Raw genomic sequence first — 15,721 nt, 5'->3', positions numbered from 1 at the left:
CTTGAACCGCTGCAGTCCGTGTGGTGAAGGTGCTCCCACAGTGCTGTTAAGGAGGGAGTTCCAGGATTTTGACCCAGCGACGATGAAGGAACGGCCAATATATTTCCAAGTCAGGATGGTGTGCGACTTGGAGCTGGTGGTGTTCCCATGTGCCTGCTACCCTTGTCCTTCTAGGTGGTGGAGGTCGCGGGTTTGGGAAGTGCTGCCGAAGAAGCCTTGACGAGTTAGTTGCATTGAGTTGAGATGTGGATACTTGTAAGAGGAAAAACTAGGGGGGAGAAATTGGGTACCTTTGCGCCTCCCGTCATTGCCTCCGGGGGGGGGGTGGGGGGGGATGACGGGGCGCCAACCACTTACCGACTGGGCGCGGCAAGAATATCGCTTCCTGCTAAATTTGGTGAGAGGTTTGCGGTGGCAGTAACACTTCGTGCCCCGATCTCCTTCGCCCGGAGATCGTGACGTCATCAGCATGCGCATTGCCCCGGTAGCGCCCCGGACCTGAACATCTGTTCTGCCCCCTACAGCATCGCCGGGTGAAAACACCGGCAGCTGCAGGGGGCGTTCATCGGGAGGCTGGGCGCTTCGGGGGTGATACTTAAAGGCAGGGAAAAAATAACCAAATGTTCGTGTTCATTTTTTCCCCCCTTTCCCCGGTGATCGATCAGCCCGGCACTCTGCTGCTGTGTATTGGGCTGATCACGGCTGTTGTCGGGGACCAGGTAAGTTTTTTCCTTGCAGAGCCTGCAGCGATGGCACCTTCCCATTAAGGGAGGGGAGGCGCCTTCCAACGTGGCAGTGCTGCACGGCCCAGTGTACAGCGCTGCTCACCCACCGCCCCGCCTGCTGCCTGTCGCGCTCCAGGAAGGAAGTGGAGCGCCTGATTCCACCTCCTTCCTGGAGCGCAAACCCCGAATTTTTAAAAAGTTAACAAACATTAGTGCCCCAAACACGGTTATAATGAATTTCTCCTCCTAGGAGTGGACGCTTCTTTCAAGCTTGGAGTGAGCCGTAAGAGTCAAAGGGCTGGATTTTCATTGAGGAATTGGGTAGGAGGCGGGACTACAACTTTTGGGGTTGTAGTCCCGCCTCCATTGAGTTGTGGCCAACCCACGCGATTTTCACTTGATTGACCTTGTTGAGCCCGCCCAGCGGGCTCAGCAGGCCAATTAAGGGCCACCCGGCAACAGGTGATGTCACAGATTGACATTTCATCTGTCAAAAGCTTTTGACAGATGAAATATCAGCGTTTCACAGCTGTTTGAAGCTGTCAAACACTGACAATCTGTACTCCAAGTTAATTCCTTCCCCTCAGGATGATTTAGAGATCTCTCCAGAACAGAAAGCTGAATGCTGCAACTTTTGACAGATCGCGGCCATTCTGCTTCCTGTGCCGGTGAGATGAGGAACTCCCGAGACCTGAAGGAAGGAAGGCTGTAAAGGTAAGTAAATGTAATTAAACTTCTTTAAACACTTTACACACACCAAACACACTTACCTCTGAACTCATGCACCCACCACTCACTCGACCCCTCCAAGCCCTTCAGCCCGACGGCCCGCCTCGCTAACTTGCCGTCGTTTGGAGCCGTCGGGAATCCTACACTTCAGCAATAAAAATAGGGATTAGGCTAAAAACTGCCTGTTAACTACCTGTTAACAGGCAGTTAATTGGCACTAATCCCCTTCCTGCCTCAGGGAGGCGGGTCCCAGTGCGGGTCGGGTACCCGACTCCTTTGAAACTGGCATGGAGGCGGGTTGGGGGCGGGATGGGTTCGTGACCCTGATTTCGAGATTTTAACCCCCCACACGCCTCCAATCCCGCCTCCACGGCCCAATGAAAATCCTGCCCTAAGAGTCTGCAGTTGAATAGACTTGAACTCTACACTGAGGGACTGTATTGACAAGTTTAGAATGAAAGAATTAGGAGCAGGAGAAGGCTATTCAGGCCTCCGAGCCTGCTCCGCCATTCAATAAGATCATGGACACAACATTGTGATGGCTGACTTACATCTGCTCACTGGACAGATGGACTGACAGTCCTGGTTCCACCCTCAAACCCACAAGGAGTTGATCCAAAGGGAAAATATTTGCTTCATTCCAACTTCAACATTCACTTCACTCCATTCTGGAATGCGCTGCCTGAAAGGGCAGTGGAAGCAGATTCAATAGTAACTTTCAAAAGGGAATTGGATAAATACTTGAAACGGAAAAATTTGCAGGGCTCTGGGGAAAGAGCAGGGGAGTGGGACTAATTGGAGAGCTCTTTCAAAGAGCTGGCACAGGGCACGATGGGCCGAATGGCCTCCTTCTGTGCTGTAGATTCTGTATCTATTACCAACAGTGTTTTGTTGAATGTTAATAATCCAGTAAATACTTTTCTTTCACTGAACAGATTAATTTTCCGCACAGAGTTCTATAAGGAGCCCATTTTGTTCTAGACCTCTTTAGTGGGTTAATGATTCTCCTTCAAATTGTCACAGAACATTCAGACTGATTCTGATCTGCTCTCTCCTCACTCAGATGGGTAAAGGTTCCTTCAAGTATGCCTGGGTCTTGGACAAGCTGAAGGCTGAGCGAGAGCGCGGAATCACCATTGACATCTCCCTCTGGAAGTTTGAGACACCGAAGTACTACATCACCATCATCGACGCTCCCGGACACAGGGACTTCATTAAGAACATGATCACTGGAACTTCCCAGGTCAGCTAAAAGCTTCCGCATGACAATGACTGTGTAGATTTTCCAGTGTGGAATAGAAATATTTCATTTCCCCCCCCTGATTTTCTCCCTCTCCCAGAAGATATCAATGGACTGGTCAGGTTGGCAGAAAAGTGGCAAATGGAATTCAATCCAGAGAAGTGTGAGGTAATACATTTAGGGAGGACTAACAAGGCAAGGGAATACACCATAAATGGTAGGACACTGAGTAGTGTAGAGGAACAGAGGGACCTTGGAGTGCATGTCCACAGATCCCTGAAGGTAGCAGGCCAGGTAGATAAGGTGGTTAAGAAGGCACACAGGATGCTTGCCTTTATTAGCCGAGGCATAGAATACAAGAGCAGGGAGGCTATGCTTGAACTGTATAAAACACTAGTTAGGCCACAGCTAGAGTACTGCGTGCAGTTCTGGTCACCACATTACAGGAAGGATGTGATTGCACTAGAGAGGGTGCAGAGGAGATTTACGAGGATGGTGCCTGGGCTGGGGAATTTTAGCTATGAGGAAAGGTTGGAGAGGCTGGGGTTGGTTTCTTTGGAACAGAGGAGGCTGAGGGGAGATTTAATTGAGGTGTATAAAATTATGAGGGGCTAGCAGAGAGGCCAATAACCAGGGGGCAGAGATTTAAAGTAATTGGTAGAAGGATTAGAGGGGAGTTGAGGAGAACTTTTTTCACCCAGAGGGTGGTGGGGGTCTGGAACTCACTGCCTGAAAGGGTGGTAGAGGCAGAAACCCTCATCGCATTTAAAAAGTACTTGGATATGCACCTGAAGTGCCGTAACCTACAGGGCTACGGAACGAGAGCTGGAAAGTGGGATTAGGCTAGCACAGTCATGATGGGCCAAATGGCCTCCTTCTGTGCTGTAAATTTCTATGATTCTATGAGCAACAACATAAGGTAGTAAAACATCCCAAGGCGCTTCATAGGTGTGTAATCATACAAAAAATTGACACCGAGCCAAAGAAAGATATTAGGACATGTGATCAAAAGCTTGGTCAAAGAGGGAGGTTTTAAGGAACGTCTTAAAGGAGGAGAGAGAGGCGGAGAGGTTTAGGGAGGGAATTCCAGAGCTCGGGGTTCAGGCGGCTGAAGGCACGGCCACCGATGGTTGGGTGAAGGAAGTGGGGGATGGGCAAGAGGCTAGAGTTGGAGGGTCGCAGAGTTCACAGAGGTGTAGTTCTAAGGGCACGAGCAACCCTTCTGAACCTCAGCAAAGTGGCCATTCTCTGTGTATGTGTAGACAGTGAGTGCCAGTAGGCTAACTGTTCATAGAGGGCATTACAGACAAACCCAGTCCTATCTTCATTTGATGGTCTGCCCACACTCTCCTGTGGGCATTATTGAATTCCAATTAAGAGCAAACCTTGGCTGACCTTTCCCAATTCCTGTCCCAAGGGAGCTGCGGAAAGTTATTGAGCCTTGTTTACTGTGCTTGGGTACAGTAGCTTAGTGGTTATCTTACTGGACGAGTAATCCAGAGGCCTGGACTAACAATCCAACAGAACGTGAGTTCAAACCCCACCACAGCAGTTTGAGCAGTTGAATTCAGTTTAAACAAAAATCTAAATCTGGAAATAATGGTTCACTGATGTCCTTTAGGGAAGGAAACCTGCTGCCCTTCCCCGGTCTGGGCCCACATGTGACTCCAGTCCCACACCAACATGGTTGGCTCTTAACCGCCCTCCAAAGTGGCCGAGCGAGACACTCATTGTATCAAACTTTCTCAGGGCAACTGGGGATGGGCAATAAATGCCAGCCTTGCCAGCAGTGACCACACCCCGAGAATAAATCAAGGGTGTGCGGGTTAGGTTGATTGGCTATGATAAATTTGTGATGAAATATTCCATTCATCACTGCCTGTGACTGTGGTTGGTTTCAGGTTTCAGTTCCCTTACCTCAGTTCCGTCTCCTCACCATTGTATTGTATATTGTAATGTATTGTGTGTAGGGCTCCGCCCATACCTGGCCCCTATGTAAGCAAGCTCAGTCTGGCCTCATATCCAGTACTGCAGACCTCCAGATGGAAGATACCTCTCTCCACTGCGTGTTACCTTCTAAGTTAATAAAAGCCTTGTTTTGTTTCGCTAACATCGAGTCTCGGAATTATTGAGGCACATCAAAATTGACCCTTAGTGTTAGGGGGATTAAATACGTGGGGTTATGGGGATAGAGTGGGATATGTGTTGGTGTTGGTGTAGGGGTTACGGGGATCGGGTGGGATATGTGTCGGTGCAGGCTCGATGGGCCGAAATGGCCTCTATCTGCACTGTGGGGTTTCTGTGGGTTTCTGTGAAAAACCCCTTCAAAAGAGATCAGTTATAGTCCCTAATAAATCCAATAGGAAATTCAGGAGGAACTTCTTTACCCAGAGAATGGTGAGAATGTGGAACTCGCTACCACAGGGAGTGGTTGAGGTGAATAGTAGAGATAGATTTAAGGGGAAGCTGGATAAACACATGAGGGAGAAAAGAATAGAAGGATATGGTGATAGGGTGAGATGAAGTTAATAGAGTGAGAGGAGGCTGGTGTGGAGCGTAAACAGCAGCATAGAAGGAGATATTAGGTCAGGTGATCTTGGTCAAAGAGTTTTAAGGAGTGTCTTAAAGGAGGAGAGAGTGGTGGAGAGGTGTAGGGAGAGAATTCCAGAGCTTAGGGCCCAGGCAACAGAAGGCACGGCCGCCAGTGGCGGGGCGAAGGGAGTGAGGGATGGATAAGAAGCCAGAATTGGAGGAACGCAGAGATTTTGAAGGATTGTAGGGCTGCAGGAGGTTACAGAGATAAGGAGGAGCGAGGGCCATGGAGGGATTTGAACACAAGGATGCGAATTTTAACTTCGAGGTGTTGCCGGACCGGGAGGCAATGTAGGCCAGTGAGCACAGGGGTCAAGGGTCAGATAGTATGCGGGTGATGCCTTCGGTGGTTGACTCTCTGTCTCTCTGTCCAGGCTGACTGCGCCGTGCTGATTGTTGCTGCTGGTGTTGGTGAATTTGAAGCCGGTATCTCCAAGAACGGTCAGACCCGCGAGCACGCGCTCCTGGCCTACACGCTGGGTGTCAAGCAGCTCATTGTCGGCATCAACAAAATGGACTCCACCGAGCCCCCGTACAGCGAGAAGCGCTACGATGAAATCGTGAAAGAAGTCAGCGCCTACATTAAAAAGATTGGCTACAATCCTGGCACCGTCCCCTTCGTGCCCGTGTCTGGTTGGCACGGCGACAACATGCTCGAGGCCTCGCCCAACGTGAGTAAGATTCATCCGCTGCCACGTGGTGCCCACCTACAGTTTCCGCCCAAAAAGACATCAGGTTTTCACCCAGGTTTCACTGGCAGCAAGCCTGAAATTCCTCATATCTCCGTCAAGATTTTTCTCCCCAATTTTTTCTTCTCCTGAAGAGACTGACCCTTGTTGGGGTTCGGTTCTGTCGCAGTGACCCGTGTTGGGGTTCGGTTCTGTCGCAGTGACTCGTGTTGGGGTTCGGTTCTGTCGCAGTGACTCGTGTTGGGGTTCGGTTCTGTGGGCACTGACTCGTGTTGGGGTTCGGTTCTGTGGGCACTGACTCGTGTTGGGGTTCGGTTCTGTGGGCACTGACCCTTGGGGTTCAGTTCTGTGGGCACTGACTCGTGTTGGGGTTCGGTTCTGTCGCACTGACTCGTGTTGGGGTTCAGTTCTGTCGCACTGACCTGTGTTGGGGTTCAGTTCTGTGGGCACTGACCCATGTTGGGGTTCAGTTCTGTCGCACTGACCCGTGTTGGGGTTCGGTTCTGTCGCACTGACCCGTGTTGGGGTTCAGTTCTGTCGCACTGACCCGTGTTGGGGTTCGGTTCTGTGGGCACTGACCCCGTGTTGGGGTTCGGTTCTGTCACACTGACCCGTGTTGGGGTTCGGTTCTGTCGCACTGACCCGTGTTGGGGTTCGTTTCTGTGGGCACTGACTCGTGTTGGGTTTCGGTTCTGTCACAGTGACTCGTGTTGGTGTTCGGTTCTGTCACAGTGACTCGTGTTGGGGTTTGGTTCTGTCACACTGACCCGTGTTGGGGTTCGGTTCTGTCACAGTGACTCGTGTTGGGTTTCGGTTCTGTCACACTGACGCGTGTTGGGGTTCGGTTCTGTCACAGTGACTCGTGTTGGGGTTCGGTTCTGTCGCACTGACCCGTGTTGGGGTTCGGTTCTGTCACAGTGACTCGTGTTGGGGTTCGGTTCTGTGGGCACTGACCCGTGTTGGAGTTCGGTTTTGTCGCACTGACTCGTGTTGGGGTTCGGTTCTGTGGGCACTGACCCTTGTTGGGGTTCAGTTCTGTGGGCACTGACCCGTGTTGGGGTTCGGTTCTGTGGGCACTGACCCGTGTTGGGGTTCGGTTCTGTGGGCAATGACCCGTGTTGGGGTTCGGTTCTGTCGCAGTGACTCGTGTTGGGGTTCGGTTCTGTGGGCACTGACCCGTATTGGGGTTCGGTTTTGTCGCACTGACTCGTGTTGGGGTTCGGTTCTGTGGGCACTGACCCGTGTTGGGGTTCGGTTTTGTCGCACTGACTCGTGTTGGGGTTCGGTTCTGTGGGCACTGACTCGTGTTGGGGTTCGGTTCTGTGGGCACTGACTCGTGTTGGGGTTCGGTTCTGTGGGCACTGACCCTTGTTGGGGTTCAGTTCTGTGGGCACTGACCCGTGTTGGGGTTCGGTTCTGTGGGCACTGACCCGTGTTGGGGTTCGGTTCTGTGGGCACTGACCCGTGTTGGGGTTCGGTTCTGTGGGCACTGACCCGTGTTGGGGTTCGGTTCTGTGGGCACTGACCCGTGTTGGGGTTCGGTTCTATTGCACTGACCCGTGTTGGGGTTCGGTTCTGTCGCAGTGACTCGTGTTGGGGTTCTGTTCTGTGGGCACTGAACCGTGTTGGGGTTCGGTTCTGTCACAGTGACTCGTGTTGGGTTTCGGTTCTGTCACACTGACGCGTGTTGGGGTTCGGTTCTGTCACAGTGACTCGTGTTGGGGTTCGGTTCTGTCGCACTGACCCGTGTTGGGGTTCGGTTCTGTCACAGTGACTCGTGTTGGGGTTCGGTTCTGTGGGCACTGACCCGTGTTGGAGTTCGGTTTTGTCGCACTGACTCGTGTTGGGGTTCGGTTCTGTGGGCACTGACCCTTGTTGGGGTTCGGTTCTGTGGGCACTGACCCGTATTGGGGTTCGGTTTTGTCGCACTGACTCGTGTTGGGGTTCGGTTCTGTGGGCACTGACCCGTGTTGGGGTTCGGTTTTGTCGCACTGACTCGTGTTGGGGTTCGGTTCTGTGGGCACTGACCCGTGTTGGGGTTCGGTTCTGTCACAGTGACTCGTGTTGGGGTTCGGTTCTGTGGGCACTGACCCTTGTTGGGGTTCAGTTCTGTGGGCACTGACCCGTGTTGGGGTTCGGTTCTGTGGGCACTGACCCGTGTTGGGGTTCGGTTCTGTGGGCACTGACCCGTGTTGGGGTTCGGTTCTGTGGGCACTGACCCGTGTTGGGGTTCGGTTCTGTGGGCAATGACCCGTGTTGGGGTTCGGTTCTATTGCACTGACCCGTGTTGGGGTTCGGTTCTGTCGCAGTGACTCGTGTTGGGGTTCTGTTCTGTGGGCACTGAACCGTGTTGGGGTTCGGTTCTGTCGCAGTGACTTGTGTTGTGGTTTGGTTCTGTCACACTGACCCCTGTTGGGTTGTAGTGCTCATTAATACCTCTAGTGCTCATTGATCCGCCTAGGAGGGATCAGACGGGGGGGGATATTCGAGGCAGACTAAATGGGTTTAGAGTGCATGTGTGTGAATGTCTGGAGTGTGGTAAATAAGGTTGATGAGTTGCAGGCACAAGTTGCCACCAGGGATTATTATTATAATATTACAGCAATAACAGATACTTGGTTCAAACAAGGGAAGGAATGGGCACTTAATATTGCCGTCCACTATGTAGTTGAGGTTGTGAAAGGTGCTACTTAAATGTAAGTCTTTCTTTTATTTAGGAAAGATAGGGAGGTAAAAAAAGGGAGGGGGTGGCAGTATTGATCGAAGACACCGTTACAGCACCAGAAATGGATGATGTAGTTGAGGGGTCAAAGACAGAATCTATTTGGTTATAATTAAGGAACAACAGAGAGCTATTACGCTGCTGGGTGTATAATATAGACCACCAAATAGTGGGAAGGAGATAGAGGAGCAAATTTGCAAGCAAATTGTAAAAAGATGCAATTAGAGTAGAGATAATGGCAGACTTCAATTATCGTAATATAGACTGGGATAGTAACAGAGTAAAGGGCAAAGAGGGGGAGGAATTCCTGCAATGTGTACAAGATCAGTGTGTTTCCAGCCCAACGAGGACGGGAGCGGTGCTGGATCTAGTTCTGGGGAATGGAGTGGGGCAAATGGAGCACGTTTCAGTGGGAGAGCATTTAGGGAACAGTGATCATAATATCAGGTTTAGAATAGTTATGGAAAAGGATAAGGTAAAATCAAGTGTAAAAATATTTAACTGGAGGAGGGCTAACTTCAGTGAGTTGAAAGTGGATCAGGCCCAGGTGGAGTGGAATCAAAGATTGGCAGCTAAAACAGCAAATGAGCAACCTTCAAAGAGGAGATGGTTCGGGTACAAACTCGACACATTCCCACAAGGAGGGAAAGGAAGGGCACCCAAAGCTAGAGCTCCCTGGATGACTAAAGATACAGAGATTAAAATGAAGCAGAAAAAGGCAGCTTATCACAAATGTCAGGTTCATAATTCAGCAAAGAACTGAGCTGAATACAGAAAGAACAGAGGAGAACTGAGAAAGGAAATAAGAGGGGCAAAGCGAGAGTATGAGAATAGATCAGCACGTAACATAAAAGGAACCCAAGAGTCTTTCACAAACATATAAATAGGAGAAGTGTAGTTGAAGAAAGGGTGGGGCCGATTAGGGACCAAAGGGAGGTCTTCTTGTGCAGGCAGAGGGCAGGGCTGAGGCACTAAATGAGGACTTTGTGTCTGTCTTCACTAGAGAGGATGATGCTGCTAATGTCACAGTGAAGGAGGAGGTAGGGGAGAAATGGGAGAGGATAAAAATAGATAAAAGAGGAGGTACTAAAACAGTTGGCAGCATTCAAAGTAGAAACGTCACCCAGTCCGGATGGGATACATCCGAGGTTACTGAGGGGAGTAAGGGTGGAAATTGCAGAGGCTCTGGCCACAATCTTCCAATCCTCCTTGGCTGGGGGGGGGGGTGAGAGTGCCAGAGGACTGGAGGATTGCAAATATCACACCTGTTTAAAAAGGGGCGAGGGGTAAACCCGGCAACTACAGGCTGGTCAGCCTAACATCGGTGGTTGGGGAAACTTTTAGAGACAATAATCTGGGACAAAATTAATTGGCAGTTGGAAAAATACGAGTTAATAAATGAAAGTCAGCATGGATTTGTTAAAGGCAAATCGTGTTTGACTAACTTGATCGAGTTCATGATGAAGTAACGGAGAGGGTGGATGAGGGTAGTGCAGTTGATGTTGTGTATATGGACTTTCAACAGGCGTTTGATAAAGTGCCACATAATAGGCTTGTTAGCTAAATGAAAGCCCATGGTATTAAAGGGACAGTGGCAGCATGGATACAAAATTGGCTAAGAGACAGTAAGCAGAGAGTAATGGTGAACGGTTGTTGATCAGACTGGAGAGAGGTATACAGTGGAGTCCCCAGGGGTCGGTGTTGGGACCACTGCTCTCTTTGATATATATTAATGACCTGGACTTGGGTATACAGGCCATAATTACAAAGTTTGCAGATGACACAAAACTCGGAAATGTAGTAAACAATGAGGCAGATAGTAACAGACTTCAGGAGGACATAGGCAGACTGGTGAAATGGGCAGACACATGGCCGATGAAATTTAACACAGAGAAGTGTGAAGTGATACTTTTTGGTAGGAAGAATGAGGAGAGGCAATATAAACTAAATGGTAATTTTAAATGGGGTGCAGGAGCAGAGAGACCGGGGGGTGTTCGTACACAAATCATTGAAGGTGGCAGGACAGGTTGAGAAGGCTGTTAAAAGAGCGTATGGGATCCTTGGCTTTATTAATGGAGGGATCGAGTACAAAAGCAAGGAAGTTATGCTAAACCGATATAAAACATTGGTTAGGCCCCAGCTGGAGTATTGTGTCCAATTCTGGGCACTGCACTTTAGGAAGGATGTCAAGGCCTTGGAGAGGGTGCAGAGGAGATTTACTAGAATGGTCCCAGGGATGAGGGACTACAGTTATGTGGAGAGACTGGAGAAGCTGGGATTGTTCTCCTTAGAGCAGTGAAGGTTAAGGAGAGATTTAATAGAGGTGTTCAAAACTGTGAAGAGGTTTTGATCGAGTAAATAAGGAGAAGTTGTTCCCACTGGCGGGAGGGTCAGTAACCAGAGGAAACAGATTTAAGGTGATTGGCAAAAGAACCAGAGGGGAGATGAGGAGAATGTTTTTACAGCAAGTTGTTGTGATCTGGAATGCGCTGCCTGAAAGGGCGGTGGAAGCAGATTCAATAGTAATTTTCAAAAGGGAATTGGATAAATACTAGAAAAGGAAAAATTTGCAGCGCTATGGGGAAAGAGCAGGGGAAGTGGGACTAATTGGAGAGCTCGTTCAAAGAGCCGGCACAGGCAGGATGGGCCGAATGGCCTCCTTCTGTGCTGTATCATTCTATGATTCTAGTGTTCATAGAATGACACAATGTTTCTCATATGTGAGCCAGTGTCCTTTAGAGTTGGGAGGTTCACAGCCGACCCTCACGCTATCCTCCCCCCAACATCAGTAACAGGAGGGGGGCGATGGGGGGAGGCAGCTGGTGAATCAAGCAATAATAACTAGTAGTGAGAGCCTGACTGAGTTCTATTCCTTGATATGTGACACTGAGTCACATGTAGTGTCTGCGATGAGCTCAGGGTGACTGAGCATTTGGACAAATACGAGCTGATCAGAGAGAGCCAGCATGGGTTTGTAAAGGGCAAGTCATGCCTAATGAGCCTAGTTGAATTTTTTGAGGGGGTCTCTAATGTGGTAGATAGGGGCGTGTCTATGGATGTTATCTGTCTGGACTTCCAGAAGACATACGATAAGGTTCCAGATAAGAGACTGTTAAAAAAACTGAGAGTGGATGGAATTGGAGGCAACCTATTGGGCTGGATAAGGAATTGGTGAGGAGGGATGACACAGAGAGTAGGGATAATGCACGTGTACTCCAATTGGCAGCATGTGACTGGTGGTGTCCCCCAGGGATCTGTACTGGGGCCACAGCTTTTCCCTGTAGTGTCAGCTGTGTCTCAGTTGGTAGCACACTTGCCTCGGAGTCAGAAGGTTGTGGGTTCAAGTCCCACTCTAGGGACATGAGCACATAAAGCTAGGCTGACACTCCAGTGCAGTGCTGAGGGAGTGCTGCACTGTCGGAGGTGCCGTCTTTTGGATGACACGTTAAACCGAGGCCCCGTCTGCTCTCTCAGGTGGACGTAAAAGATCCCATGGCACTATTTCGAAGAAGAACAGGGGAGTTATCCCCAGTGTCCTGGCCAATATTTATCCCTCAACCAACATAACAAAAACAGAATATCTGGTCGTTATCACACTGCTGTTTGTGGGAGCTTGCTGTGCACAAATTGGCTGCCGCGTTTCCTACATTACAACAGTGACTACACTTCAAAAAAAAGTACTTCATTGGCTGTAAAGCGTTTTGAGACATCCGGTGGTCGTGAAAGGCGCTGTAGAAAGCAAGTCTTTTTTTCTTTATATTTAAAAATGACTTGGATGAGGGAACAGAGAGCCGTATAACCAAGTTTGCTGACGACACTAAGTTAGGTGGCGCAGTAAATAGTGTATTTGGGAGCAGAAAGTTGCAACAGGACATTGATAGATTCAGTGAGTGGGCAAAACTGTGGCAGGTGGGGTATAACAGGAAAGTGCGAGATCATCCACTTTGGATCCAAGAAAGGTCGATCAGAGTATTTTCTAAATGGTGAGAAGCTGGGAACTGTGGAGGAGCCGAGAGATTGAGGGATCCAAGTGCAGAAATCACTAAACGCTAGTGGACAGGTACAAAATATAACTAAAAAGGCTAATGGCATGTTGGCCTTTAACTCGAGGGCTGGAATACAAAGGGGAGGGAGCGGTGCTTCAGTTGTACAGAGCTCTGGTCAGACCACATCTGGAGAGACTGTAATAACAACAGAAAATGCTGGAAAAACTCAGCAGGCCAGGCAACATCCATGGAGAGAAATTAGAGTCGACGTTTCGGGTCGAAACCCTTTTTCAAAACTGGAAAGGAAATGAAATAGATCGAAAGGCAGGGCTGGGAGAGAACAAAAGAAGTGAAGAGACATTAAGAGGTATTCAAAACCAGACGAGATGGCGATAGGACAGTGGAGACAAAAGACGGCTCCGATTAGGTGTGAAATGTTCTGGCAGAATGGGAGACAGCTGCCATGTGGGAGAGAGAAAAAGGGGGAGGGGGGGTGAGGGAAAAACTAAAACAAAGGGGTGGATAAAAAATATAAGTAAAAATGTAATAGGGGCCGAGGTTATGATCTGAAATTGTTGAACTCGATATTGAGTCCGGAAGGTTGTAAAGTGCCTGGAGTCGCTGTGTTCAGTTCTGGGCCCCGCTCCTCAGGACGGATACACTGGCCTCGGCGGGGGAGCAGCGCAGATTCCCCAGAATGATACCGGGGCTAAAAGGGTTAAATTCTGAGGACAGGTTACACATAGACTGGGCTTGTATTCCCTCGAGGATAGAAGATTAAGGGATCTAATTGAGGTGTTTAAGATGATTAAAGGATTAGATCGGGTTGATAGAGAGAAACTGTTTCCTCTGGTGGGGGGAGTCCAGAACAAGGGGGCAGAACTTTAGAATTAGAGCCAGGCCGTTCAGGGGTGATGTCAGGAAGCACTTCACACAAAGGGTAGTGGAAATCTGGAACTCTCGCCACCCCCCCCCCCCCCCCCCCCAAAAGCTGGGGGTGCTGGGGGTCAATTGGAGCTTTCGAGACTGAGCTCGGTAGATTTTTGTTGGGTGAGGGTATCGAGGGATACGGAGCAAAGGCGGGTAAATGGGGTTGAGGTACAGATCAGCCCTGATCTGATTGAATGGTGGAACAGGCTCGAGGGGCTGAATGGCCTCCTCCTGTTGCTAACTCATCACAGAGTGAGGATGGAACCTGACATTTCAGGGTGTGTGTTCACTCATAAGGGGTCGCCCTATTGCTGTTTTATTACACATGTAGCAGGTGTGTCACGGAGGGTATGTCGATGAAAAGCAGAGCCAAGAGTCCATAGATGGGATGAAGAGCGACCATCTTTATTTTTGTCTCCTTGGGAATCTCACAAACGTTGCCAGTCACTCCATGACATGCTGAAGCCAGCTTTCTGCTCAGTGTATTGATCTGATTTTTTTGTCTTAAGGTTCTCAAACACTAAAGAGAAAAATGGTAGTAGAATAAACAGCAAAGGCAGGACCTTTTTCATCTTACAAACCCTCTGGCACAGCTCATCCCAGCCAGCTGTCTAAACTGGGCACACAGTGTCAGGTGATGGTTATAAAAAGATGGGATCTGATTGGCTGGGCAGCTGCAGGGAACATTCTGGAATCTTGGCTCCCGGGCCGGCCTGGCAACCTATCGGTTTCTTTTCTGTGAAAATGTCCGGAGACCCTTTCCTACAGAAAGACCTTCCACTTATACATCACCTTTCACGGACTCAATACGTCCCAAAGCTCTTTTGAAATGGAGTCACTGTTGTAATGTGGGAAACGCGGCAGCCAAATATGCGCACAGCAAGCTCCCACGAATAGCAGTGTGATAACGACTAGATAATCTGTTTTAGTGATGTTGGTTGAGGGATAAATATTGGCTGGGACACCGGGGAAAACTCCCCTGCTCTTCTTCGAAATAGTGGCCATGGGATCTTTTACATCCACCTGAGAGGGCAGACGGGGCCTCGGTTTAACATCGCATCCGAAAGACTGCCCCTCCGACAATGCAGGGCTCCCTCAGTACTGCCCCTCCAACAGTGCAGCGCTCCCTCAGTACTGCCCCCCCCGACAGTGCAGTGCTCCCTCAGTACTGCCCCTCCGACAGTGCGGCGCTCCCTCAGTACTGCCCCTCCGACAGTGCAGGGCTCCCTCAGTACTGCCCCTCCGACAGTGCAGTGCTCCCTCAGTACTGCCCCTCCGACAGTGCAGCGCTCCCTCAGTACTGCCCCCCCCGACAGTGCGGCGCTCCCTCAGTACTGCCCCTCCGACAGTGCGGCGCTCCCTCAGTACTGCCCCTCCGACAGTGCGGCGCTCCCTCAGTACTGCCTCTCCGACAGTGCGGCGCTCCCTCAGTACTGCCCCTCCGACAGTGCAGCGCTCCCTCAGTACTGCCCCTCCGACAGTGCGGCGCTCCATCAGTATTGCCCCTCCGACAGTGCGGCGCTCCCTCAGTACTGCCCCTCCGACAGTGCGGCGCTCCCTCAGTACTGCCCCTCCGACAGTGCGACTCTCCCTCAGTACTGCCCCTCCGACAGTGTTCTATCATTCTGTGATAGCGCCTGAAACTGGCAGCTGGTTTGGACACCCAGCAGTAGGCCGCTTTCAAAATGGCGCCGTTGTTAGCGGGACGGGACGGATCCCGACCCCATTCTGAGGTCGTTAGCGCCCCTTTAAGGACTGGCGAAAGGGGTGAAAATCAGCCCCACTGTCTGGACTCACAGGTGAAGGAGAGGAGGGAGAGGGCAAGTTTAAAAACACAAGCTCTCCTCCATCTTGGAGTTCTGCGGCAGTATTTTAGGAGGCTGACAATTGAAGGGAAAATCCCTTTTGAAACTCCAGGCAGAGGCAGCGGCTGTGCTGGGCAACAGGATTTGTTAATTTTGAATGCAACGGCCGTGATATTAAATCACCTGGGCTTTAATTATCCGTGAAATCGCTCTCTCCCTTTCTGCAGTGGGAATGAGGCATGAAGGAGAGGTTAATTAATTAGAAAGCAAGTCTCATTCCCGAGGTTATCTCAAGAGATGGAC

General features: G+C 50.1%; 1 protein-coding gene across 1 annotated transcript in view; it reads left to right on the top strand.

The window, feature by feature from the left end:
* The window catches only part of LOC147108939 (elongation factor 1-alpha 2), a 36,240-nt gene that overhangs the window by 6,577 nt on the left and 13,942 nt on the right, over nucleotides 1-15,721 (top strand). Inside the window, exons 3-4 of the mRNA XM_086005904.1 lie at nucleotides 2,518-2,697; nucleotides 5,661-5,957. Coding sequence (XP_085862030.1) covers nucleotides 2,518-2,697; nucleotides 5,661-5,957 — 477 coding nt within the window. The remainder of the gene's footprint in view (nucleotides 1-2,517; nucleotides 2,698-5,660; nucleotides 5,958-15,721) is intronic.

This window comes from Somniosus microcephalus, chromosome 13, assembly GCF_052327205.1.
Source record: "Somniosus microcephalus isolate GS21.2 chromosome 13, FLI_Smic_1.0, whole genome shotgun sequence".
NCBI classification, from domain to species: domain Eukaryota; kingdom Metazoa; phylum Chordata; class Chondrichthyes; order Squaliformes; family Somniosidae; genus Somniosus; species Somniosus microcephalus.
The sequence above is the reverse complement of the archived record's forward strand: the minus strand, read 5'-3'. Positions and strand labels throughout refer to the sequence as shown.